Below are 26,869 nucleotides of genomic sequence, written 5' to 3'. Positions count from 1 at the left end.
ATTTTTAAAAAAGAAACTATAATAATGGTAATAACAATAACAATAAAAGTTGTGCTAATAATTCATGGTTAATTCTATTATTAAGGATTCCTTACAAACAATAATCATAAAAATTCCATACAATATAAATTAATTCAGTTTCTATTGTAATTGATCCATTGAAGTGAAGATTCCATTAAGGTGAAGATATATATCCCATTGTAAGTGAATTCGTGAAAAAGTGTCGTATTAAAAATATAAAAGAGCATAATTGTGGAAAAATATTATGAAACCATAATTTAACACTCTTTAATTAAATTAATGCACCTGCTAATTTATGAAAAAAAAATTGATATTTTTATAAAATCCATGGTTAATAGTATTTTTATGGTAGCATACCTATTAATGATATGATAGCATATTACATACACCTCAAAAATATGGTTTATAATAAAATATGGCATGAAATACAAGAATTACAATAATATTATATAAAACATATTATAAATATAATAACATATTATTACATTTTATTATATTATTTTAAGAATCTTACCAATTTTCTGGAATTTTACTTATTGATCGTGTATTGCATGCAACAAGAGGGAACCAAAAAAAAATTATACAAAAACTTAATTGCAATCTACGAAAAGAATATTGAAATCTTCACTAATTGTATGGAATTATTGTAATTATGTACCCTTAACTTTAGTTTCTGCTAGCTTATATTTACTATTTTAGTAAAATGATAAAGTTAACGACCAAAATAAGGAAAATTTAAGCTTATTTGCAGTTAAATAATCAAAATGTTTAAGAATCTTATGATACAATTTTGCATATTTAAATAACATAAAAACAATTTAATAGTTTAACTATTTTTAAATCATTTCTAATTGATTTCTACTTACCACACCACCAATAATATTAAGATATCTTCGTTAGGTATAATACAATACCACATAAGAAACAATAATCATTAAGAAATCTCCAGTAACCAGTATAATTGTAAAAGTATTAGTTCCTTAGACAAATTTGAGTTTTGCAATAGAAATTGATAAAGGCACAATGAATTTAAAGCATAATCTGTTCAGATATGTTATGTTTCTGTTATACTGCCCTAAATTTTATACCAGTTCGGTCAGAAAAGTTTATCAGTTTAATCAGAAAATCGTGTTATGTTACCCAAAAAATACTCACCTTTTTTATTTTATGAATTTAGTAAAAAGAAACTCAATATAAATGCTTAAAGTAATCACTATGTCAATCTTGAGACTTGCCAATTGGGAGCTGCACATATGTATGTATGAATATGTTTGTGTATGGGAGTGCATATACGTTCGTACATTATGTAGGAGTGCATTTGAAGATTTGTGCGTTCTAGATAAACAACCAATTATTTTTATCCTCGCCATTTTGAATTTAATCCTGACTTATTTTGGATTCATTTTAATAAGTATGCATCTTTAAAATTGAATGTGATTATATTGAAATTTTTTGCTTTTTAAAATCCAGTTCCCAGCATTTTTATAACATTGTATACAATTTAACATTTTTATAACATAGCACTACAATTTTACTGTTATGCTATTTTTAGTTTATAGATTATAAATGTTTACGTAATTTTAACATAAAATTTTTATTTTAATTAATTTTTCCACAATGAACACTTAATTTATGATCCAAAGTAAATAATTTGCCGTTTGCTTTTTTTAAAAGCTTCCATGAACATGATATATGTTCGCGCGCTAAAATTGTCAAAACACAAAATAATTTTGTTTATATCGGTTCGTGTCTTTGGTAAATATGACATATATGTATATCCAATTAGTATTGCTCTCAATATATTTTCAGTAGTATCCCTGCCATAAAAATTACCAACATACTGTCATTATTCTTGACATATGTCACTATCTGGGTGATATCATTTTAACAAAGTTATTATTTTTGTATAAGCATTTTCTTTTTATCAACTACGGTTTTATTAATTTATATAAAAATTAATCAACTTTAACTTACTTTAGACAAGTTAATCTGACTCCTAAGAATGTCTGTAAATTTACCGCCAGTTCCTCCATCACTTAAGCAAATTCAATCATATTTAAAAATAGGTGAGTCATATTGATGCAAAGAATTATACGCGTAGTTTAGAACAAAAATTTCAAAATCAATAAATTTATATGATGAATTCAACTAAAAATATTATTATATGCAGCTTCTGAACATGATGAAAGAGACGTAGTTGTTAGTTATTGGGCAAGATTGTATGGCCTACAAGTCGGAATGAAAGCATCTTCAAAACAACCAGACGAGACAGCTTTACTGTTGGGTAAATTAAAAAAAATATCGATTTTGTAATCAAATTACAATTTTAAATATTTTTTTAAGGTTTAATGGATTGGCTAGAAGCTACAAAGAAGGAACACAGTGAAAATGAAGCTATTACAAATGAAGTCGTTGCTCAAGCTCATTTGGAAAATTATGCATTAAAACTATTTCAGTATGCTGATAAACAAGATAGGGATAGTAATTTTGGAAAGTAAGACAAAATAAAATGTCACACTTAACATTATTCTATTAAGTACATTTTTTCAAATAATATGTTCATTTTAGGAACGTCGTCAAAGCATTTTATACAAGTAGTATTATTTATGATATTCTTCAAACATTTGGTGAATTAAGTGAAGAAGCAATTCATAATAGAAAATATGCTAAATGGAAGGCTGCTTATATTCATACTTGTTTAAAAAATGGTGAAACACCAATTCCAGGACCAATGCAAGAAGATAATGAAAGTCCTGATCAAAATACGGAAAATAGTGATAATAGTGCAATAGGATTTTCAGTTCCACCATCTATTGATGAACCCGTCACTCCAGATCCAACTTCATTTGAAAATCCTCCGCCATCTGCTGAAGAAGTTTTAAATGATCCAACAAAATTACCAAATCCTCCAAAAGAAGAAGAAAAAAATCCTGGTGGTTTTATACCATATATTCCACCAGAACAACCACAATCTAATTATGTTCCACCACCAGCAAATGTTGAATTAACAATGGAACAAATGCAAAAAGCACAAAAATATTGTAAGCATGCTGGTAGTGCCTTGAGTTTTGATGATGTTCCAGCAGCAATTGAAATTTTAAGAAAAACATTACATCTTTTAACAACCGGAGAGGATTTAAATTAGAAATCATTAAGTATTCTAATAAAATTTGTATTAAATCAAAAATTTTGGAAAAAAAAATAAGTTCTAACTTTATGTACTGTTAAAAAGTTGTATGTTCTTATAATTTTAATTTATATTTATGATTATTAAAAAAATAAGCACGCTTAATAGATAAAATTACTTGTTTTGGATTTTTTTCTGAAATATTTTCGTCATAAATTACAGAATTTATTTATATACACATATTGTAAATAATATAGAAAGAGTAACGTTAATTTTTAACATTGAAAAACATTTTTATAATTCATTTTTGTTAGGTGTTAAAGTTTTATTGTTATATACAATAAAAATATGTAGAAATTACCAAGAAAAAATTAAGAAGGAGAAAGAAATCAAAAAATAAATAGTTTTTAAAAGATTATATCTTTTATAATGAAAATTTCAATGATTAATAATTCAAACACTTCCACCCATATTCGCTTAGTCGCCTCACTTGAATTGGTGGGATATACTTAATTGAAAAGCATTTTTGTTTTCATTGATTTTATTCAGAAAATTACAAAATATTTGAATAACAGCCAATCGTGTTGAAGTAATGCGACTAACAGAGTATAGATGTATATATAAAATTTAACCAGGATTTTATGAAATAAAATATTTTTTTTCTAAATATCCTTAGTTTTTCAGCCAATTCATGTGTATCAAATAAAAATTGTAATTTTAAATAATAAATCAAATGAATCTTTTAAACATTTGATTCTTGGTTTATAACATACAAGATAGTAAGTAAGTATTTCGATAGAATTCAAATCATTTTTCCTAAAATTATAACAAAAGACAGGACAAAATTATTCCAAACAATACAAAAAAAAAACCATATTTTTAACATTAAAATTTTTTTTCTAATTTTGTTTTATTTTTTATTTTTTTGCTTCAATCATTTTTTTTTCATTATTTTATTTTAATAATTTCATTTAATTTAAATTACATAAGTCTCATTTAATTTGCTAAATTAAGTGCAAAATTATTATAGTTACCTTTCATATATAAGTATTTTATAACAAACAAATTAATAAATAAACAGAAAAAAAATAAATAAATAACAAATATTTAAAAAAGACAAAAAACAAATAAAATAAAATAGTTACAAAAATTAAATATTTGAACAAAAACAAAAAAATAATTTTATAAAAAATTCAATTTTAAAAAGGAAGTAAATTTTTATTTACAAAAGATATTTATTTTATTCACTTTCTTTTTTCTTTAATTTTAATTTTAGTTTTATTTTTTGTGTTGTTCTTTGCATCTTTTTATCAATTTTTTTTTATATTTTAATGTTTTTTTTTTTATTTTATTTATTTTTGGCACTCAAATTGAAACCGATTACATAAAAATTATAAATTATTTTTTATACATATATATGAATAATTTAAAAATAAATATTGTATTTATGTATTTGAAATGCAATAATATATAAAATAAAAAGAAAATGAAATTTTACAAAAATTAAATAAAATATAAAATAGAAATAAAAACATAAATAAAACAGAAAAGAGAAAAAACTATCACGAATGTTAATTACATAGGGCAAATACCATATTTTATTAAATTATAAAAATTATATTCAAATAATTTTGAATTTATTAAAATTAATAACAAAAAATATTTCGAAATTATTTATAATAGATAAAGTGCAATATATTTTGAACAAATATTTTTCAAATTAATGCAATATCCAAACAAATTTTATTTAATATTAGTCACATATTATTATTACATTAACATTTTTAATATAAATTGTTTTCTTGTTTAAAATTAAATTTTTGAAAATTGAAATAATTTACAAAAAAAATTATTAAGTTACAAGAATAAAAATTATTTACATACACAATTGTTAAATAATAAAAGAATTTCAAAATTTAATTAAATAAATGTACTGTACTTAATTTTAATAAGAATTTAAGTTTGTTTTTGTTTCTTAAATGCAATTTTACTTTAGAGAATAATAAGCTATATTATTTATAATTATTAGATATTGCTTTAAATAATTTTAAAATGTGTAAAGCAATTAACACATAATATACAATAATATTGTTGTGCATAGAAATTAAATTACTTATTTATATAATTTAATATCATACATTTTATATTAATTTTATTTTGTTAATAAACTGAAAAGAATAATATTCATTATAGATTCATAATAATTTTATATATTAGAATTAAATATGAATTTAAAAAGGGCAATTTTCTTTATTAAAATTTAATTGAATTGAATTTATTTTATGGTTTTAGAAATACGTTTGAAGGATATTCAAATTGATAATATTGATATTTGAAATATTTATATTAATATTTGAAAAATATTTATTCATTATCTATGTACTTTTTTAATTAATTTTTCGTTATTATTTTAATTAAATGCGTTTAGTCAAAAAAATTTCGTATATTTTAAAATCAATAATCATTGAAGATTAATTTTATTCATATTTTCAATTCAAATGTAATAATCATATTAATTTGAAAAAATTAAAAATTAAAAATAAGATTCCGTTCCATTTAAGCGAACGCTATATTCCTTATTATATAAGCTGTAGGGTCTGTCATCACTATTTTTATCATTCACATTTTTTTTTAACTTATCATTGATTTTTGGTGTCATCATTAAAGAATGATAGTTACCATTGTGCGTTGTAATTTTATTCGGAAAGAAATTTTATTGTCATCCAATTGAAGAAAAATGAAGAATGCAGCTTTTGATCATTCACTCATTTTTTCTTGCATTCACTTTTTTGTTTGTGACAATGATGACAGGGGCCTATGTTAAATGCAATATATAAGTAATTTGAATACACAAGTTTTTGTTTATTGAAAATTCTAATTTTCCTTTCATATTTTCAGTTAGGAATTTTATTGCTTTTCAAATTAGTAATCGTCATTCAATATATATAATATAGTATTGCCCTACGTTCGTAAATAATTAATAACATTTCTTATTTTTCGTTTTAAAAAGAAAAGTTATTCAAAATCAATTTTCAGAGGGGTTTAATTTAAAAATTTTCATTTTTCGGAAATAATTTAAAAAAAAAATAGAAAAAAAATCATAAATACCTAATAAATAATATAGAAACGAAAAAAAAAAATAAAAAAATAAATTGTATATAAATAAAAAAAAATATATAAAAATATGTGGGTGTTGCGCATACTTTAGTGCTATATCAATTTTTTTTTTACTTTTTTTTGTGTCATCATAGTTTAGTTGCGATTTTTTTTTTCATTTTTTTTTTCCTTTTTTGTCAATTAATTATTAAAATCTCACAAGTGTACGTTTTAAATTTTTTTTTTTCCTTAATTATTGTTAGTTTTGAGTCTTTTTCCTTATATTTTATTTATGCGTGTGCTCATTATTAATTTAGGGTTCAAAAAAATAAAATTCAATTTAATCCTGTTTAACTCCATTTGCTTGTGTTTGTGGTGTTCCACCTAATTCTTGTTCTTTTTTATTAGTCTAAAATAATGAAAATTAAAATAATTAAATTTTATATAATTTATAATATAATTTTATTTTATTTCAACATAAAACTTTTCATACATACATACTACTTACTATAAAATAATAAATAATACAAATTATTAAAAATCTTGTGAAAAAAAAACATAATTTTAGTTAATAAATCAACTTGACAAATAAATTTACCAAGTCTTCAATACTAATAATAATAACAAAACTACTAAAAAAATGAAAAATTATTAAACTACTAAAAAATTAATGAACAAAAAACAAATAATAAATAATTTTAATAATATTTTTGTTTTTTACAAACCTGATACCAGACAACAAGTCTTCCACTTAACATAAATGTGAAGACTAATGCTGGTCCTGATCTCTCAAATGGATCACTGACCATATAATGCTGATAGACACCAAGTAGCATCAATAAAAGTAATGTAACATTGGCAGTGTTCTTTACTTTATCTATATAAATATATACAATTATAAAAAAAATTGGCAAATATTTAAAAATAAAATGAAAAAAACATAAATTAGTAAAAAAATTTTACTTTTTTTTTATTTTCATATTTTTGTTTATTCACTTACGATTTGGAATTAAAGCCATTGCAAGGCCGCAAACAATTTCCAAAATACCAACTGATCTTCTATACCATTTTGATGGTATTTTAAATCCCAATAGAGCTGTTAATGGAAATACTTTTGCGTATTTCACATATTCTGTACGCTATAAAATAAAATGAAAATGTTTTTGATTTCAAATATTAATAAAAAATAGTATGTATTTATTTTGCAATATTTATATTACATTAGTAAATAAGTAAATATACGTTCAAATTTTTTTGCATAATGAGAAAAAAAATGGAATATTAAGGCTAGATTTGAGTTTTATTTAACAACACCATTAAATTTTATTTTATTTTAGTTTGGGAATGTACAATTTTCATCTTTTCATTATAATTTTAATAAACATTGGTAGTTGAACTCAAAAAACTTTGTCAAATACCTTCCTTTAAGTGAAAACAGAACAAGAACGATTTTTCGTGGCGTAATACCCAAAATTTGTATAGAAAAAAACATATATAAAAGGGACTGCTAAGAATATAACGAAAGTTCCAGAAAATACTGCGAATTTAAATGATGACGAAAATTCTATTTTTTGATCATCTGTTTCTATGTGTGAATGGCATATGCAAAATACTGAACAGCTGAATTTGCCGTTTCACTGTTGTTCTGTTTATAAAACAGAAAATGTTCGTCGTTAACTGCTTTGGCTCTGTTTTTACCATTAATTGAATTCACAATTCTACTCTGCAACTGTATATTACTCAATAATTTATGTGTACAAATATATTCACTCATTATAAATATATGTACATATATATGAATGAACATTTTATATCTGTTTAAATTTCGTTGATAATAAATTTTTATAAATATTAAAAGATCTACAATATTAACCACCTACCAAATATTTATATATTATATTTAAATTTTTAAAATTTCATCTCAAAATTTTCATATTATAATTTTGTTTTTATATTATTGAAATATCAGAAAATGATCTCACAAAAATTTTGCATTTTTGAGAGTGTTGCATAAAATTTTTGGATTCAAATATAATAATGTTTCAATATTTTTACAAAAATATTTTATTAATTAAATTTAATATTATTTTTCTATAATTAATTAAATTAATAATTATTGTTCTGAAAACTTACGTCAAATAAAAATTAAATTTTATGAATATGAAGGAAATAATTATAATAAAATAATTTTTATGTTATAATAAATCAAAATTATTATTAAGCAGGATATTGTGTGTGTGTAAATTTAAAAAACAAGAAAAATTATAATTTTTCAATACAATTATACCATTGTAAAATAATAATAAATTAGATCGTAAATCTCTGTATTATGCTCACATCATAATTTCGAAATGAAATTTCAATGATAAATAAAAATATCTATAAAGCTTCCTCAAAAATTGTTGACAAATAACATAAATCAGATACAATTTAATAATATTGAAAAATAAACAATTATAAATAATATTCCTTGATTTAAATTTGAAATTTTTCTTATTTAAAGAATAATAATTGTTAATTAGAAATTATTTGACATTTATTGGCCACTATATACTAAAGATGAAGAACTCGATGTCTCAATATACAAACTGCCATCGTTAATAATTTGTACAAAAATACATATTTAGTAAATGTAGTAGATTTTGAATAATTTTCACAATTCGAAATTTCCCAAAAAATAGGTTACTATATTGCTACAACACTGACATAACTCAAAATTTACATTAAATTTGTACAACTTACCGATTTTAATCATGAATTCTATCGCCGCAACGTATGACGTATACGCGTTATAAATTCGAATATACGTTGCCTATACGAAACTGATTATTTTTATTAAAAAATTATTTATTTGCATTTCTGAGGCTGATGCATAAGTTATTTTTATATGTGATAAAATGAAAGATGAAGAAAACCTTTTAATTTTGAAATTTAAAATTTTCTGCTTTATTGAAATTATTTTTAATAAATGTCAACTGCGAAAATTGCTTATAATTGCAGATGATTGTCATTTATAAAATCGAGCGATTAATATGATCGTCAAATTTTTGACATACAGGAAAAAACCCATGTTTTTTTTGGTTATTATAGCAGTACTATATTTTATTCATAATTTCATTACCTACCACAATTTGTAATTCCATTATAAATTCCATTAATAATATTATAGAATTAAGAAAATAGCTACATATTTCCTTTTATATTTTCCGCTGCTATATAATTCCTACAAAAATTTCCCTCCGTACAATGCCAAAGACAAAAAAAAAATAACCACATTCCACAAACATAAATTAATAATTTTCCCATGTAGGAAAATTTTTTTTTCTTATACAAGTAAATATTTCCAAAAAAACAAGAGAATTTCAAATAAAATAAATAATATACAAAAATCTATTTTTAATTTAATTATAATATATAGCAATCACACTACTGGTCTGCTATACTGGATTATTATTGTAAAAATAGTTTTTTTTTTCGAATAGAGAGGTGTGGTGGGAAGTGTTACAATAATTATATTTGAATGAATATACTAAATATTTTCAAGTTCAGTAAAATTTTTGACCTCACAAAAAATGAAAAAAAGAAGAAAAGAAAAGAGGATCAGTTTTTTGACTTTTTGTCTAAAAAAAAAATAAATTTATAAAATTACATAATTAATTTTTTTGTATATAAAAAATAAATCTAGTATAAATAAATGATTTCTTTCTTTTTTATTTTTTTTTTTTATAGGAAATGTGTCTATTTAGCATATGGATATTAAGAATAATAAAAAATTTTGGAAAAACAAAATATTTGTTATATGTATAACAAATATAAAAAATCATTATAATAAAAAAATTTTAATAGGAAACAAGTGAATTTTATTTTTCCACTTTTTTTTATTCACTTCTTTTTCATTTTTTCAACTCATCATGTCACAAAATTTTTTGTTCTATAGATATACGTTATACACACATACATATTGTAATGTGTATAAAAAAAATGAAATTTTGAAAAATATATTAATTTTTTTTTTATTTATTTTGGCTAAAATATTTTTTTTTTAATTATTAAAACTATAACAATTCGCGCACATTCACACGCGTCAATAATTTTTTTTGAAATATGAATATTCCCCTCTATTATGAACATCGGTATCGGCCGATATATTATCGGCAGTTCTAATCGGTTTTAAGTTTCTTCTGTATTATGAACCGATACCGATAAAAATATTTCAACCGATCAAAAGAAGCTTTTTCATACAAATTTTTGTTTTTGTAAATTGGAGAAAAAATTTTTTTTTTTCTAATGACATTTGTTTTCTTTCAAAAGTTATTTTCAAAAAATTTTTAAAACTATTTTGAATTGTGTTTTGATGTGCTAAAAAGTTGTTGTAAGCAAATTATTTTCTGTTAAATTTGTAAAATAAAAATATACATATTATGTATATCGGGAAAATGTCGCGTGCATTATATTTTGAAAGTGAAGAAACGATAGTAAGTGAAGAAACGCAAGCTATTCAAAGACGACATATAAGAGATTCAACTAATCCATTGGATTTAGACAACAAAATGTATGTTTATGTACCTATTTTATTTTATTATTTATATAATATGTACGCATTTTTTAGGTTTATCCAGAATTTCAGATTATCATTCCTTGCCAGGTTTAAGTCCTCTTCCATTTTTTCTACTAACCGCGCAATTTGTTTTTTGTTGCTTACGATTTTACTCCTAAATAAAATATATGAATAACATTTTGAAAGAGAATAATTTAGAAAAAAATGCTTACATTTTAAAAAAGCAATTAATTACACCAGTTTCCTTGATAAAATGAAGATTTTACAAAAAAAAAAATCTGTCGTCTAAAAATTTGTACCCGCTTTTAAATCGGTGAAAATCCGACAATTTATCGTTTTCATAATACCAGCTAATACGTTTCCTATACAGGAAAAAAAGCTTTCCCGACTCCGATAAAATTTACCGATAAACAATGTTGGTAATACAAACACAAAATTTTGCCGATAAATTATCGTTTATCGGCCGATACCGATGTACATAATAGAGGGGATTATTACAAATAGGGTGACTTCCATATTGTAAAAACTAAAACAGTTTTTAAACCATTTTTAAACCGCTTTTAAACTTTTTCGCTTTTTTATACTAGATTGTCAAAATAATGTTTAAATATTTAACAAACAGTAAGACTTTAATAAATTTTACATTCAATGGTAGCACCGCTTAAACAAAATTTATAAAAAGCATCGAGAAACTGCTCGTGATGCTCTCTGCTTTCTTCTGCGTATATTCAAAACGGTTTCCAAGTAATGTGGAACTTACTACATCGTCGCATACTTTTAATGTACAATATGGAACATGAAACATTACATTGAAAACGTTTTTTTTTTTGAAGTATGGAAGCCTAATGTCATTGTATGTGCTTATGACTCTAAATGTAAATGTCTATGACCTACAATGGTATAATTTGGATTTAATAGAGTGAAATAAATAAATTAATATATAACGAAAACGAGTAATAATATCAGATATAATTAAATTTTTTAATTGAAAAATTAAATAATCTAATTAGAAAATTAAAATATTCATTAAAGTAAATTTGAACTTAATTTGACGTTACGACAGTGCTGTTCTCGAAATTTCTTTAATCCCCTCTTTGAATCGACGTGATGTAAACCCGAAATGTGTCAAAAAAGTGTCATATACTTACGTAAATTGATATTTTCATAAAGACAACGTAATGTATTTTTTTCAATTTTCAAGATATTTTTCTCTTAATATATAAAAGAAAATGATTCATATAGAAATTTTATAATAATTAAAAAATAAAGTGTAATACAAAAATATATGCATATTTTTTTCAAATTAAATTATAAAATTGAATATATTTTCTTTATTTTTTATTTTTTTTTTTTTGAAATTTATTAACATTTTGTTTATATAAGCGATGTAAGTGTATAATTCAATTGAAAGAAAAAAGGAAATGAGATATACTGAAAAAAATTTATTCATTTTTATATCCGAAAATATAATTTCAAATAATTATGGAGACCAATTGCAAATTACCCTCCTTTAATGAAAGAAAATTTAGTACTTAAGGAATTTAATATTAATATCTCTACGGAATGCGATTATTTAAAAGTATGTATTACGAATATGAACAAGTGCAATATAGAATTAGAAAATTGGGTTTAAAATGTGGTATATTGAAATTTCAATCTAGACAGACCTATCATCATTGAACATAGTTTTAAAATTATAGGCCTTTTCATAAACGCAGTATATTGCAATATTATATATAACGATAACTGCGCTGCAATTTCTTTCATAAACAAATGTTACTAGCCTAATTTGATCATAAACATAAGCCATGTTTTGCAATACAACAAAATTTGCATAAGTAGCGCAGGCAAATCATAGTTTATAAGATTTGATTTTTTATAACACATTTATATTTTTAATGTATTACGTTATATTTTTGCAGTATTGCGTTTCACGGTTATTGCGGTATTGTGTTTATACAAATCCCTAATTTTATAAACTCAAGTTAATGGACAAAGCACCTTGACATAATTAGAAATGCTGAATAAGTCAAGTTGATGCTAAACATATGCTCAACAATTTAGTTGATGTAGTTGAAAAGAAGATCGGAAGGCCAGCATTCATCCCTAACACGCTCTTTATAAATTTACATATATAAAAAAACAAACAAATTTCAATTAAAAAAGAATAAGTATCATAGCATAAGTTTTCGGAACATCTACATATTAAAAATTGAAAGAAAAAAAAATAAATAATTTTTTTTATTCTATTATTTTTTCTTCTTGCGATTTTTCCTTTAATTGATATTTCCAACATCAAACGGAAACACTTTTATAATATTTCAACTTTTCCAATTTAAATTTAAAGAGTTTGGGAAATTTATTTAAGCATAACAAGAAAAAAAAAGCACATATTGAAAATGTTCATGTAGCAAAGCACATTAAAAATAGCATTATTAAGATTATATCGATCGTTCATGTAGATAGAGAGGTGTGTATAATTTACGATTAAGAGTATACATTTAAGAATATGGGTATGTATACTTATATAGCAGTCTATATACAATTTTAATATTGATTAATATTTTATTTTCATTTTCTTTTATAGATTTTATCGATTTGGAAAATGTTTATATCATAAAATATGAAGAAAAATAAGAGCAAAAAGAATCAACATGTTTGGCTTTAAGTTTATTATTACAAGGTATTATAAGGAAAATTTTGATATTTCCCAGAAAAGTACCAGATATGTCAATATTAAAATATGATTGTGCACAGTATGAAACATATGTATGTGCATATGTACATTAAATAATGACGAAAAAAAAATCTGAAGAACTGTGAACTAATACCAGGTCTAAAGATAAGGATGAGTAAGTGTAATTTAGAATATAATTTGTGTTGGAATATATAAAAGTTTTGCTTATCTTTTTAGATTCAATATTAACAATTTTTAGAAGAGGTGTCCTGCTCAACAAGAACCTCGTTAAATCAAAATTACAAAAATATTAATTAGTAAAATTATTGAAGAATGACATTTACCAAAACCAAAAATGTAAATTTAACATTAATTTCACTTATTCGACAATTAAAATTGAATCGTTCAATAAATCAAATAGACGTAAGATCTGTATTATGAAAAGTACCCAAATAATCAGACATCTATGATCGTTGTTTTTTATAAATACGATTTTTGTTTAAATGCCCAGCTAGCTTTTAAGTAGACAGCATCATTACTAACATAACAATATTCATTAATTTTATACCTACAATTGCCATAATAATAAATAATTGAATTTGTTTACATGTTAATAACACTGTATTCATATTTCAATGTAAATTACTCGATGTTTTTATACTGTACGTTTTTACACACCCTTTAAATAAGATTTTGAAAATGCTGTTATGAATTAAGTAATTAATGACAATATAAACAAAATTTTATAAATGAAATGATAAATATATTTTGAATAAATGAGAAATGAATTATAATGTTTTATAAAACATAAATTATTAAATTTATACTTATGTATATAAAATCCATGATTTCCAAAAATTCAATAATAAGAATATTAATAGGCAATTGAGATTAATATATAAAACATTAAGAGAGATAAGGAAGATTTGTTGAATTGTGTATTGATATTGTACAATTAATACCGTATTATTGCATTTCGGAATATTTATAATACAATATTAATTAGCAATTAAACTAATAGGGGTGAATTAGTGAGTTGTATATTAGTACAATTTAGTATTATAGCATTTTGGAAGTCAAGAAATTTTTCAAATAATTTTAAACGAACACATGCTTCCGGAATAATTTTGTAATCGCATTTTGGTAATTATTGCAAGATTTTCCAATTACAATTCAGATATATTAAAAATTCATAAAAAAACACTAATTGTACTACATAGGTATTATAATTTAGTTGGGTCTTCCGTTTCAGTTCAATATTCAATAAATTTTATTCGTTTCTTCAATGATTATTGCAAATTTTTCCATTTAACCAGCTAAATATCTACAGAAATGTCATTATTTTATATTACTTTTGAAGAATAAATGTCATGTAAATTATTATTCTAAATATTTAATTTTATTAAAAATTAATTATTGTACTCAAATCTACACTCTAATTCAAATTTTTTTTTAAAAGGATGTTTATTTTTCTTTTTTGCTATAAAATTATTTTATCTGGGGTTAATTATCAAAACTATTAATATAAAAATTGCAATATGAACTCTTAAAGTAATTCATTAAATTTTATAATTTTTCTTTTAACTGTAAATCCAAAAAACCTACATATACAATCATATCGCAATACAGAATACACTATTACATTCAAATATATATATATATTTATATATCTTATTTATTTACCTAGTAAATATATATTTTACTTTATTTTTGTGCAGTAATTTATTAAAAGAACCCTTCATCAAGGCCTAACATAACAGCCAAAATATTGTCACCATATGCATGATATATAAAATGAATGAATATAAAAAATTGTTAAGAAATAAGAAAAAAAATGAGAAATTAAAAAAAAAAAATAAATTTTTTTCTCTTTTTACTTTTAAAATAAAGAATTTCAGGTCTAAAGATAAATTTATTTTTAAAATTAATGTTATACTAAATGCTAGACATCTTGTGTTTGACAACATACATTGTGTACATGCAAATAATGTTAATATTTATGTAGTATATGTGCATATTCATATGTAGATATATATATATATATATATATATATATATATATATATATATATATATATATACATCTACATATAATATATAATTAAAACTATTAAGTAGAAAAATATGTTAATTTTTTTTTATTTTGTACTCGAACATAAAATTTTTTACTTTAACTTTGCTATAAAATAGAAATTCAACCATATAACAACGTTGCATGTATGAATCGTTCTGCAGTTAGTATCTAAGAATTATACGTGTAATACCTACAAATGAAATTTATTATATTTTTTTCGTTCACGTTCCAATACACCAGAAGAAGAGAAAAATTTTTATGCTTTCAAAAATTAAAAATTTATATATATAAGGATGAAATGAAATGTGAAATGCGGAAAGAATTTTGCACTATTCTTAATTATTACAAGAGCCCTCACAAATTTTTTTAGCACGATAATGAAAGAGCATTTCTAGCAATCACAAATTATGAACTGAATTATGAAAATTAAAATCCTAATTATAGGATAACGTTAGTCATATACAATTCAGCAATTACACTTCATCAGCTGAATTGTTTATTATAGTGCAGTTATTATTACTATAATTTTAAAATATATTATTTGCAGATGAAGAATTTTAATTTTTGTATTGTATTTGTATAGCTACAGCAACATAGTGATATTGGAATTTTAAATTTACCTTGAATATTTTGAGTTAAGTTTTTTAATAGAATAATTATTATAGACCTTTCTTTATTATTGAATAACCAATATTATGTATGAAATTTCAAAATTAAAATGATTGTGTTCCGCTAAGAGAAACTCACTGAATCAATAATTTTTTTCAATTAACCAGAAACGAAAGAAATCAATAATATTAAATTTTTAAAACTCTTTTTCCAAAAATTTGCTTTCATAAGACGTGCATGAAAGTAAATTCATATAAAATGTATACGTATGAGTTGGCATAACACACACGCATGTATTATCAAAAAACATTCTAGTACAAAAAATGAAAACTTTTATAGATTTAAGAATATTGTTTGAGGCATAATTTAAAATTCATATATATACAAGTAAAATTCTAATAAATTTATATGACATTTTCTTATTGTACACGTTTACATTATATACAATATTCATCTGCAATTAATATATATATGCAGATATCTGCAATGTGACTTTATTAATGCACAAATAAATTATAAAATGAAAAATTTATTGTATATATTACAATTTTATTATAATTTAAATTTTAAAATTATAATTTATAAACAATGAAAATATGGTATGATTAAAATAAAATACAAGGAATAACAAGATAGCTGTATTTTTACTTATACTTGTAGAACTCAAGATGGTAACGGAATTGCTAAGAATGATACACGTATAAAATATATATTTAACACGTACACATTAATTCATGTTCCCACGTAGTACATAAACAAAACACAAAATCGCATCCAAGGTAATTTACACTTTTATTATATTTTATTTTGTTTTTAAATCTATTTACTATTTCTCATGTAATTTTTCGTATTTTCAGGCAACAAATTGGCAATCAATGTTATAAGATTTTCATAATTATAACAAAATTCTGCAATAAGCGCTCATAAAATGTCACAGTATAACTTTACTGTAACTTAACCTATACCTTAAAACTAAGTATAGTCTACAATTCAAAAGCTGAATTGTGTTTTATAGTACCATAATATATTGCAGTAATTCTGAAAACAGGACAACCGCTTATTATTATAAGCAATTTTTAAGTCAGGGGTTACTAAAATTCTCATGTCAGGGAATTTAAAATATTCAATGTTTTGTTGCATTCGTAGCAAATATAAAATGAATTCGTTATAGCTATAAAATAATGTAATCAAAAAATGCTTAAAATGAGAATATTTAAAATATTTGAAATTATTGAATAATATATTATTTAAAATATTTCTCTTTTAATAATAGTATAATAAAAATAACAAAATATAACAGTAATATATTGAATATATAACAGAAATTAATTGTAAGAAATTTAATGAAAAAATTAATTTTAATATATTTTTATTTTTCTATAATATGACTATAAAATTATAATTATACCGTTTATATTTTATTGTCACACAATTCAGTAAATAACAACTAATAATTCAAATAAATTGTATATTATGGTATTGCCAGATTATATTCAAAGTCAATATAAAATATAAATATAAGCATAAGATCACAATTTAAATATAAATTATAATTTAAAATATATATAATTCTTACCAAATCTTTATATAAATCTTTACTAATTGCTGGTGTTAATTTTAATGTACCAACAAATACAAAAAATAATCCCAATAAAATTGATAATGATTTTAATACAATTCCTGTGTTTGCTGCCATTTTAATTTTTTTTTTTGATTCCTTATATGATTTTTGTTTTTTTTTTCTTATTTTATTTTAAAAATTTTTTTTCGATATATAATGTTGCGATTATATTAATATATATTATATTTTATTTAAAATATTAAAAAATGTTTTCTTTTCAAATTTCGAATTTCGAATTTTTTATTTATTTTGTTAAATATTTTATTTATTTATTTTTTTTTTTTTGTTGTTGTTATTATTATTATTATGTATACATATTATAAATATTATTATTTATTTATTTATTTTATTTATTTATTGTACACTATATATATATTATTTATATTATTAAATATATAGTATATATATATGTATATAGTTGAATATGTTGAATATTTTTATTAAATATTGTCAACCCTCCTCTCGCTTTATAGATATACACACAAAGTTATGTATATTATTATTATGTATATCAGAAAAATTATTTATATTTTATATTTATAGGTGTATATATATACAATTTGTATGTATATATATATATATGTGTAGGTTGAATTTAAAAGACAAAAATGCTTTTATTATTTAATTTCACTTATATTTTATTTAAAAACAAATTTTTTTTATTATTTTTGCTTTTTATGTGATTACACAATAATTTTAGAACACTTTTAATTTTATTATTATTATTTGATTTTATTTTACCTATAATATTTTTAATTTTGAAAAAAAAAATAAAAAAATATTAAATATTAATAAAATTTCTTTATTGTTATAACCAGAGCCAGAAAGAAAGAAAAAATAATTGATTTTATGATCGAAAATTCCTTCTTTTTTCTCTTTTTTCTCGTTTACCAAGAAAAGGATAAAATAAAAAAAAAAAAGAAATGTAGAAAACGAGACCGCGTTTTTTTTTTTTGCGTTTACTTTTGTTTTTTTATTTGATTAATAAAAAAAATTTTTGGAATTTTTTTCTTTTTTTCCGTAATTATCGAAAATTTAATTTAAAAATTTTTATTTTACCTTTATCAAAAAATTAAAATTAATTTTACTTATCGCGTATTATTGCCTTTTTTTTTTACCAATTTTAATTCAAATTTAAATTTTATTTTACTTTATTTACCGTGATTTTATTTGTTTTTCTTATTATATTTTTTTATATTTTATTTATTTATTATTGTGCTTTTTTACCATTAGAAAAAAAATTTAGAAGTTAAGGGAAAAAATCGAATTTTATAATGAAATGAAAAAAATTTTTTTTTTCTTTTTTGTAATTTTATTTTCCCCACAAAATTGAAAAACTAATTTGAAAGGAAAATTTTTTTTTCTTTTTACTTTTTTCTTATTTTTTTTTTTTCCTTGCTATTCTATGGTAATATTGTGAGTATGCGCTAAACTCACCCTTTAAAAATCGATTTTGACACTGACTGAGGAGCAAAAAAAAACCGAAAAATATGAAAAAAATAAAAAGTTCATGTATTATGGACTTGTTTTTTGTGTTTAAGAACAAGAGTAAATTTAAGCACAAGAACAACAGAAAAAAAAAAAATAGCAAAACAAAAACCAAAAAAAGCGAGAGATAAAATATTAAAGTATTTATTTTAAGTTTTAAAATATTTTTTGTTTTCTTTTTTTTTTTTTTTGGGTATCTTCTATAAATCTGTATAGGAAAAATTTGTTTTTTTCAAATGCGATTATGATGAGAGGCAAAGTTTTCCTTTATATATAAAAGAGTGAAATAATTCCCACAAAAAAAAAAAAATTCTACAGAAATGAAAAATAAATTTTCTTTAATAGCAAATAATGTGTATTGTATGAATGTATGTATGTATGAGCCAAAGTATGTATCTGATAATAAGTAGTTTCGAATAAATTTAATAAATTTGAGAGCAATTAATTTTTTAAGACCACAATATTGTGTCAATTGTGTGTCTCGTTTTTTTACTCATCGAGTGAGAAGAAAATGAATCAGAATCAAAAACAATATCTTTGTAATCTCACTTTTCAACTCGCCCGAGTCGAATCTTATGTTAATTTCATATACCCTACCTATTGAAATTTTCAAGTTAAAGAAATTTTTCCGTAATGCGTATTTCATTTTTTTTTTCTAAAATTTATCCAAAATTTAATCTGTATTCACTGTTTTTGAATGTAACAAATTTAAATTTTAATATTTTTAGAAAAATGGCGTAAATCCATTGAATTTGAGAAATTGAATAATTTTACTGTAAAAACATAACATATAAAAATTAAAATAAATTAGAATTTTGATTTGAAAATGAATAATAGGTCAGATAAACAAACATCTTATCTTTTGTCTCTGACAATGATTTCCATATATCTACGGCAAAATTTAAAGAAATAAATAAATAAATTTTTGATAAATTTTTATAAAAGTTGCGAATTATGTAAAATACTTATTAAGAAATATACTTTGAATTTTTAAAATATAGAAAAAAAAAAGCTTTTTTAATTTTATATGGTCATAATATAAATCTTACCGTTATTATTATCGTTTCATAATTATGGTAAAATTTTATAATCTGAAAAGCTAAAACAAAAATCTTTTTCAATATTTTTCAAAAATTTGCTTTGTTTTCATATTATTATAATTTTAGATGAAAAATAAATGCATTTTATATTTTTGGCAACATCTTATATTTATATAAGATTTTATTTTATTCAAATAAAATCTTATTGAATATAAATTGAGAGAATCAACAAAGATGATTTTTTTTTTTTTATATTTTTGTCTGATACTGAATTCCAAAAAGCAAAACTTTTGAATCTCATATTATTTTTATTATTAATTTATTGTGAGAACATAATAAATATTATGAAAAATAAATTACATTTAATAGATACAAATTGTAGATATCAACCACCTACAATAATTTGTTATTAAATGAAATATAAAACAAAATACTTTCTTTTAAAACATAAAGTTTGTATTTTAAAATTTACATTCGTACTTAAAATTTTAATATTAAATTAATTTTTAAGAAGTTATCTGTAATGAAATATCAGATTTTTGAATTAAATTAACAAATACATATATTATAGTTGATGGCAATAAAACCCAAATTGGTATCATCATTTCAAATATACTGATATTTAAATGGGTATATTCTAATTTAAGACAAATCATCACCTGAGATGCAATTTTTAATAATACTCCTAAAATTATAATATTGTTAATAAATATTTTTAGAATGCACAATATTTATTTTAGTATTCTATGGACAATTGACTTATTATTTACCAGCTATATAAAGTTGATAGCTTACAAGAAGTTCCTTCAGTCTTGTTAAATTTCTCCATTTAGTTATTATTTTAATTATAATATAAATTATTAATATCGCATCAAATAACCATAATGGTATAAAAACTATAAACCTGAAATAGTAAAATAAATTATGTGATATGAAAATAATAGAATTTATAATATGAACTATGTATTACCAATTCCAATGGTTTTTCGGTTCTAAACGCAAACATAATAGTATAAGGAAAACTAATAATATAAACCATGTGAACAATGCTCTGTGAACTAGAGTCATTTTAATTTTTACTTTGTTATTAACGAGAAATCAATCAAAATCATTTTTATAATACAAAAATAACTTAAATATTAAATTATTTAGTAGGATAATGAAGTCCCAATCAGAAATTTACTTTAATTTGGAAAAGTAAATAAAAATTATGTCAATTTGCTGTCATTGTCAATATTGTCATATTAGGTTTTAATGACAAATAGCAGGGTTGTGCTGAAAGAATTTAATGGTAATTATGAAGAGAAACAAATTTTGAAAAGGTTTTGATATTTTTTTACAATATTTTTGAAAAAAAAAAAAATAAAAATTATATTGAAATACCTACATAATATTTAAACCTAAATTGTTAATATATATCGCGAAAATTAACTTTTTTTAAATTAAAGCGTTGAGGAGTTTATAAAATTAAATAGGAAAAGCTAATTTTAGAAAAAAAAATAACTCCAAATTTTTTTAATTATAACTACCCAATTTTTTAAATGCCTACTTATTAACATACACAATATTATATAAAACTGTAAATAATTTGTCTAAGCATATCCTTTGTCTTTCCTTAATATAATTTTATTTCGAAAATCGAAGAACCTTGAAGAAAGTAAATTATAAACAAATCCATAAGGTGTATTGGGTTATTAAAAATTTATTGTAGAGTCAGCTGTTTAAGCAATTTCAATTCCCACGGCATATAATTTTAAAATTTTATAAATAAATGATAACATAAATTTTTTTTTTTTTAAAAAAACTTTCTGTTACTATTTCTAAAAAAAGAATATTACTAATCAGTCTTTAATGTTATAAACGTTAGATAGATTAATATAAAATTCAATGTTTCGGATAATAATTGTGATTATTTCAATATTTTGTGCTTTATTTTTGTTGTATGGCTTACTATTTGCAGTACTTGAAAATGAACCAAATCGATGTCGTATGACTTATATGTTTGAATATCCACAATTTGTGAGAATTCATTTCCCAGCAAATAAATTCTATGAAAGATATGGATTATATGCTTATTCTGAAGGTGCTCTTACAGAACGTACACGTTCAATGGATTTTACTGGGGCTCCAGTAATTTTTATACCAGGGAATTCAGGTTCATATAAGCAAGCTAGATCATTGGCTTCAGTTGCTATTAGAAAAGGTCTAGATAATGGTTGGTATCAACATTTGGATTATTTTTCAATTGATTTCAATGAAGAATATAATGGAATATTTGGTGGATATCTTGAAAATGAAAGAGATTTTGTAAAGGCTAGTATATTTGCTGTTTTAAACTTATATAGTAAACTTTCAAATAAACCTACACAAGTAACATTGATTGGTCATTCGATGGGCGGTAAAATAGCTCAATCATTATTGGCCCATGATGATGTTTCACCATTGATTAATACTATTATAACTATAGCTACACCTATTGATGAACCTGTGTTAAATATTGACTACTATTTTGCACATTTTTATAAAAATATTAATAAATATTTTGAAACAAATAGAAGTTTTCAAATAACTAACAACGAAACTAATCATTGTACTGGAATTTTTGCAACTAAAAATCTCAAAAATGAGTCATTATCCCTAGATGATAAACTAATAATATCAATTGGAGGAGGTTCAAGAGATTTTATGATTCACTCAGGACTGACAAGTTCTAAGTTCAGCGATTTAAATACGTTAACAACAGCCATACCAAATGTTTGGGTAACAACCGATCATCTTTGTTCAGTTTGGTGTCTTCAATTTGTATTAGTTATTAACCGATTTTTACACAGCATAATAACACCATATTCTGCTAATCGAAAATATGAAAGATTTGCTCAACAATTTACACAAGACAAGTCAATTCGTTTAGCGAAGGCAAAACATTTCTTATTAAAACCAGATTATGGACATCGCATGAGAGAAATTGATTTACCTCCAGCTAGAATTGGAGTAATCGAATGGGAAGAAGATTCAAGGCGTGTTTTTAGCAAATCATATAATGATGGTCTTAATAAAACCGTCATTCAAATGATTCGGCTGACTGATTCACCTCATCATAAATATTTATCAGTTGTGGCTGTTAATATTGAATATGATGAAAATTTTCTAATGGGATGTGCCGCAATTGATTTTAACGAAGGCATGCGATATTGTAAAAAAGCATTATCTTTGTCCAAATATATAACAAGAATACCAACAATAGGTGACAATAAAGTTATTATTAAACTGGATTTACACAAGCTTAAAGACACATATCCTTCGTGGACTCATATTATCCTACGATTCAACCCAACAAGAAAAAGGGTAACTTATAATTATTATTTTTTAATAGGCAAAGAAAGCTTATATCTTTCTCCTTTTTACAGTTTTCTTGCAGCATTGACATATTTGATCCGGATTTACGATTTGTCAAAATTCACGCACCTAAATGGAATTCATATTCCCAATATGATGTTCTGGAAGAGACTCTTTATGGCAGTTCATTTTACAAATTCGAAATAAGTGGGATTGAAGATTCGCATCAATCCCTGTACTTTAACATAAAACCAAAAATTTGTTCACAAAATAAACATCATGCTGTAGCACGTGTTTGTATACCATGGCTTAAAAACTGTGATAAATATCAACATTTCACGGATGAAGAAAATCGACCTCTATACATTGATGTTCCAAAAACTAAACCACAAAATTACAATTCCACAGCAAATCCTATCATTGTGCAATTGCATTTAGATGCAAATTGTCGCTACAAAATATCTTACAAAAATTCATTTGGAGGAACAATGTCTCGGATACTACAACAATATTTCCATTGGTTGCCGGCTCATTTAGTGGGAATACTTTTGATGGCTTTTCGACATCAAATAACAATAACACCTAAAAAACTTTCATTTAGGTGTGGAAAACTCCAAACAGGATTGTTAGTTTGTTCCTCTTTTTTCATAATAACAATGTCTCGACTTTTTGGAAAATTGTTTCAAATGTTGTCCTTTTTACCTGAATTGGATCCGTATAGTGAATCTTTAATGGTATCAATTTTGATACATGGAACTGCTTTTGCAATGCTAATCTCAGTTACAATTTTTCTATGGTTAACTATAAAAATATATGGTAATATGGCACATAAAATTCTCTTAAGAATTATCAAATTACCCATTAAGCTACCAACAATAACTGATGCAGTAATGCCAGTTATAGAAAAAATTCCTATAAGTTCTGGTATTATATTAGTTTTCGTTGCTAGTGGATCATGTGGCGGTGTAGCTATGATAATTGGATGTGTAATATATTTTATGCAAATTTTGAAAGATTACGAAGATTATTTAGAAGAATTTGTTTATGATACGGCTAAAGTAAGTTAAAAGTAGAATTTAAAGGAAAAATTTACATATACACATATATATATATATATATTTATTTTTTATTTTTTTACTTTGTAGATGATAGCTGAAAAACTCTTTGGAAAAGTTAAAGAAAAATTTTTCAAGAAGAAAAGTGATATTGAAAATGCTGAATCAAAAGAGAACGAAAGTGAAACAGATGTTACTGATATTGAGGAACTTAATAGTGATACTTCAATTGCACTTTCTGATAAAGAAGAAGGAAAAGAGGAGGAGGTTAAAATCATAAAAAATATAAGCAGTGAAGACCCTGAACATTCGGAGAAAAATCAAGATAAGAATATAAGACGCAGGAAAAGGAAAATGAAAACAGATATTGATGAATCTAGGGAAGTTAAAAACCAGATAGACTCAGAAGATTCACTCAAAAACTCGAAAGATTTAACAAAAAACCTTGAAAATAAAAAGGATTCAGTGAAAAGCGAAGAATATGAGACATACTCAATCAAAAATCAAGAAAGTGAAAAAGTTTCAGATGATTTGGAAAAAGAAACGAAACCAATAAGTAAATTACAAGATCAGGAAGAAAAGAACGATTCGATAAGCATTAAACCGGAAACTATTTCAAAAGATTTAAAAAAAGATCAGGCAAATGAAGAAAATCCAAAAAAATTACCATCTGAAAATTTGGAAAAAGATGACAAAAATAAAAAATCGGACGAGTTAAAAATTAAAAAGAGGGAAGATTCAAAAAATAAAGAAGAAGAATCAAAGAATTTAAATGATGATAAGGATATGGCAACGAATCACAAAAACGAAAATGAAATTGATACAAAACAATTATCAGAGAGTAGTGAAATTTTATTAAATGCTTATGATGCTGCATCTGAACAAGATTTTCCAGAAGATATTAGTGAAACTGAATTAAATAAACTATTAGATGAAGCAATAACACGTCAAAAGCAAATTTTAGATGAAAAAAAGAAAAAAGAATCTTTAGAACGCTTAGAATATGATTCGGTTCATGAAAGTTTTTCAAGTATTAATTTTCATATGACTTTATTAATATTACTTGGTATTTTAACATTAATTAATCTACCAGCAACAGTATCATGGGCTAAAAATTATACATACGATCGAAGATTATCACCCGATCCATCTTATATACCATCATTAATTGTATTATTATCAATTTCAATTTTAAGACAATTCGGTGCACCACGTAATGTTTATGGTTACACTATTTTATCTGGTATATTATATGCTATAGCAGGAGGTTGTATTTTATATTGTCAAGATTCAATTTATCGTCTTAATTATATAATACCAGCTATATTTTTATTAATAACAATACAACAATTATTTTTACCAAAAAAACCAGAAGAGAATCAAGAAGAAGAAGCTGATAAAGAATTAAAAAATAAAATTGAAAGAATGAAAAATTTACTTGAAGAATGTGAAGGTGATTTAGAAAGTGCCGATTAAATATTAAAAATTAAAACCAGAAAAAGTGACAAAACAAAAAACAAATTTAAATTAAAAATTAAATGTTATTTTTTTTTTGTTTTAATTGGTTTTTGTTTTTCATAATTTTATTATGCAAATAACTCGTTTTTTTTCTTCAAATCTAATATTTTGTCGAATTTATTATTCTTATTGCCGCAAATAAGGACGTTTTCATGTGAAAAATATCTAAGAAATTCTAAATTTTGTTGAGTTTCTTTAACAATATTTTTAATATGGTTGTTTAAGCATTGTTTGCCGAAAAAAAAAAAAAACAAAAAACCAAAACCAAAGACTTGTATACTAAATTGATAATATAAATTTGATTAGGGTTAATTAGTAAAAAAAAAAAGACGAAAATTAAAAAAATAATTTTGTTATCTTATAAGTTGTGAAAATTTTTCGGCTTTCAAATTTGTTATTTAATAAATTTATACAACACAAAATAACAGCAATATTACTAACTTAATATTTTTAATACATTAATTTATTAATAAAATATTAACAATTCAATATTGTAATAAATCGAAAAATGGAGTTATTAGAGTTTAGAGTAGCTAAAACTTTTGATATAAAAATAATTTAATTAAAAAAAAAAAAAATTAAATAAATTATAAAAAGAAAATAAAAATTCCAAAACAAATTTAGTAAAAGTTTACAAATTTATTTGAAA

The 26,869-nt window shown here is 22.6% G+C and overlaps 4 protein-coding genes and 1 long non-coding RNA gene across 7 annotated transcripts; 3 read left to right on the top strand and 2 right to left on the bottom strand.

The window, feature by feature from the left end:
• Positions 1 to 1,888: 1,888 nt before the first annotated feature.
• On the top strand, positions 1,889 to 3,363 carry LOC129606859 (vacuolar protein sorting-associated protein VTA1 homolog). The gene is made up of 4 exons (XM_055517464.1): positions 1,889 to 2,087; positions 2,192 to 2,305; positions 2,365 to 2,515; positions 2,590 to 3,363. The coding sequence occupies exons 1-4, from the start codon at positions 2,024 to 2,026 to the stop codon at positions 3,164 to 3,166; spliced, it is 906 nt and encodes a 301-aa protein (XP_055373439.1). The 5' UTR covers positions 1,889 to 2,023; the 3' UTR covers positions 3,167 to 3,363.
• Positions 3,364 to 6,473: 3,110 nt separating this feature from the next.
• On the bottom strand, positions 6,474 to 19,302 carry LOC129606831 (novel acetylcholine receptor chaperone). Of its 2 annotated transcripts, none has more exons than XM_055517409.1 (5): positions 19,155 to 19,302; positions 17,739 to 18,524; positions 7,245 to 7,383; positions 6,970 to 7,121; positions 6,474 to 6,653 (listed from the first exon to the last, which is right to left on the bottom strand). In XM_055517409.1, exons 2-5 carry the CDS (start codon positions 17,856 to 17,858, stop codon positions 6,585 to 6,587), a joined length of 480 nt encoding a protein of 159 aa, XP_055373384.1. In that variant the 5' UTR covers positions 17,859 to 18,524; positions 19,155 to 19,302; the 3' UTR covers positions 6,474 to 6,584. The 2 variants fall into 2 exon arrangements, with proteins under 2 accessions (XP_055373384.1, XP_055373383.1); XM_055517408.1 differs by having other exon boundaries at positions 18,843 to 19,301.
• LOC129606832 (uncharacterized) lies at positions 12,556 to 15,407 on the top strand. 2 transcript variants are annotated; one of them, XR_008696777.1, is made up of 3 exons: positions 12,556 to 13,272; positions 13,390 to 13,654; positions 13,717 to 15,407. It is a non-coding gene; the product is annotated as an uncharacterized LOC129606832 (long non-coding RNA). The 2 variants fall into 2 exon arrangements; XR_008696776.1 differs by having other exon boundaries at positions 12,556 to 13,315.
• Positions 19,303 to 20,745: 1,443 nt separating the features above from the next.
• On the bottom strand, positions 20,746 to 21,488 carry LOC129606925 (transmembrane protein 60). Its single transcript, XM_055517572.1, has 3 exons — positions 21,282 to 21,488; positions 21,082 to 21,215; positions 20,746 to 20,996 (listed from the first exon to the last, which is right to left on the bottom strand). The coding sequence occupies exons 1-3, from the start codon at positions 21,377 to 21,379 to the stop codon at positions 20,818 to 20,820; spliced, it is 411 nt and encodes a 136-aa protein (XP_055373547.1). The 5' UTR covers positions 21,380 to 21,488; the 3' UTR covers positions 20,746 to 20,817.
• Positions 21,489 to 22,055: 567 nt separating this feature from the next.
• Positions 22,056 to 26,727, top strand: LOC129606748 (GPI inositol-deacylase). Its single transcript, XM_055517263.1, has 3 exons — positions 22,056 to 23,656; positions 23,719 to 24,705; positions 24,793 to 26,727. Exons 1-3 carry the CDS (start codon positions 22,199 to 22,201, stop codon positions 26,176 to 26,178), a joined length of 3,831 nt encoding a protein of 1,276 aa, XP_055373238.1. The 5' UTR covers positions 22,056 to 22,198; the 3' UTR covers positions 26,179 to 26,727.
• Positions 26,728 to 26,869: the final 142 nt, after the last annotated feature.

The sequence above is a fragment of the Condylostylus longicornis genome, unplaced genomic scaffold, assembly GCF_029603195.1.
Source record: "Condylostylus longicornis isolate FDR11 unplaced genomic scaffold, ASM2960319v2 ptg000022l, whole genome shotgun sequence".
NCBI lineage: Eukaryota > Metazoa > Arthropoda > Insecta > Diptera > Dolichopodidae > Condylostylus > Condylostylus longicornis.
This window is presented reverse-complemented; position numbering and strand designations above follow the sequence as displayed.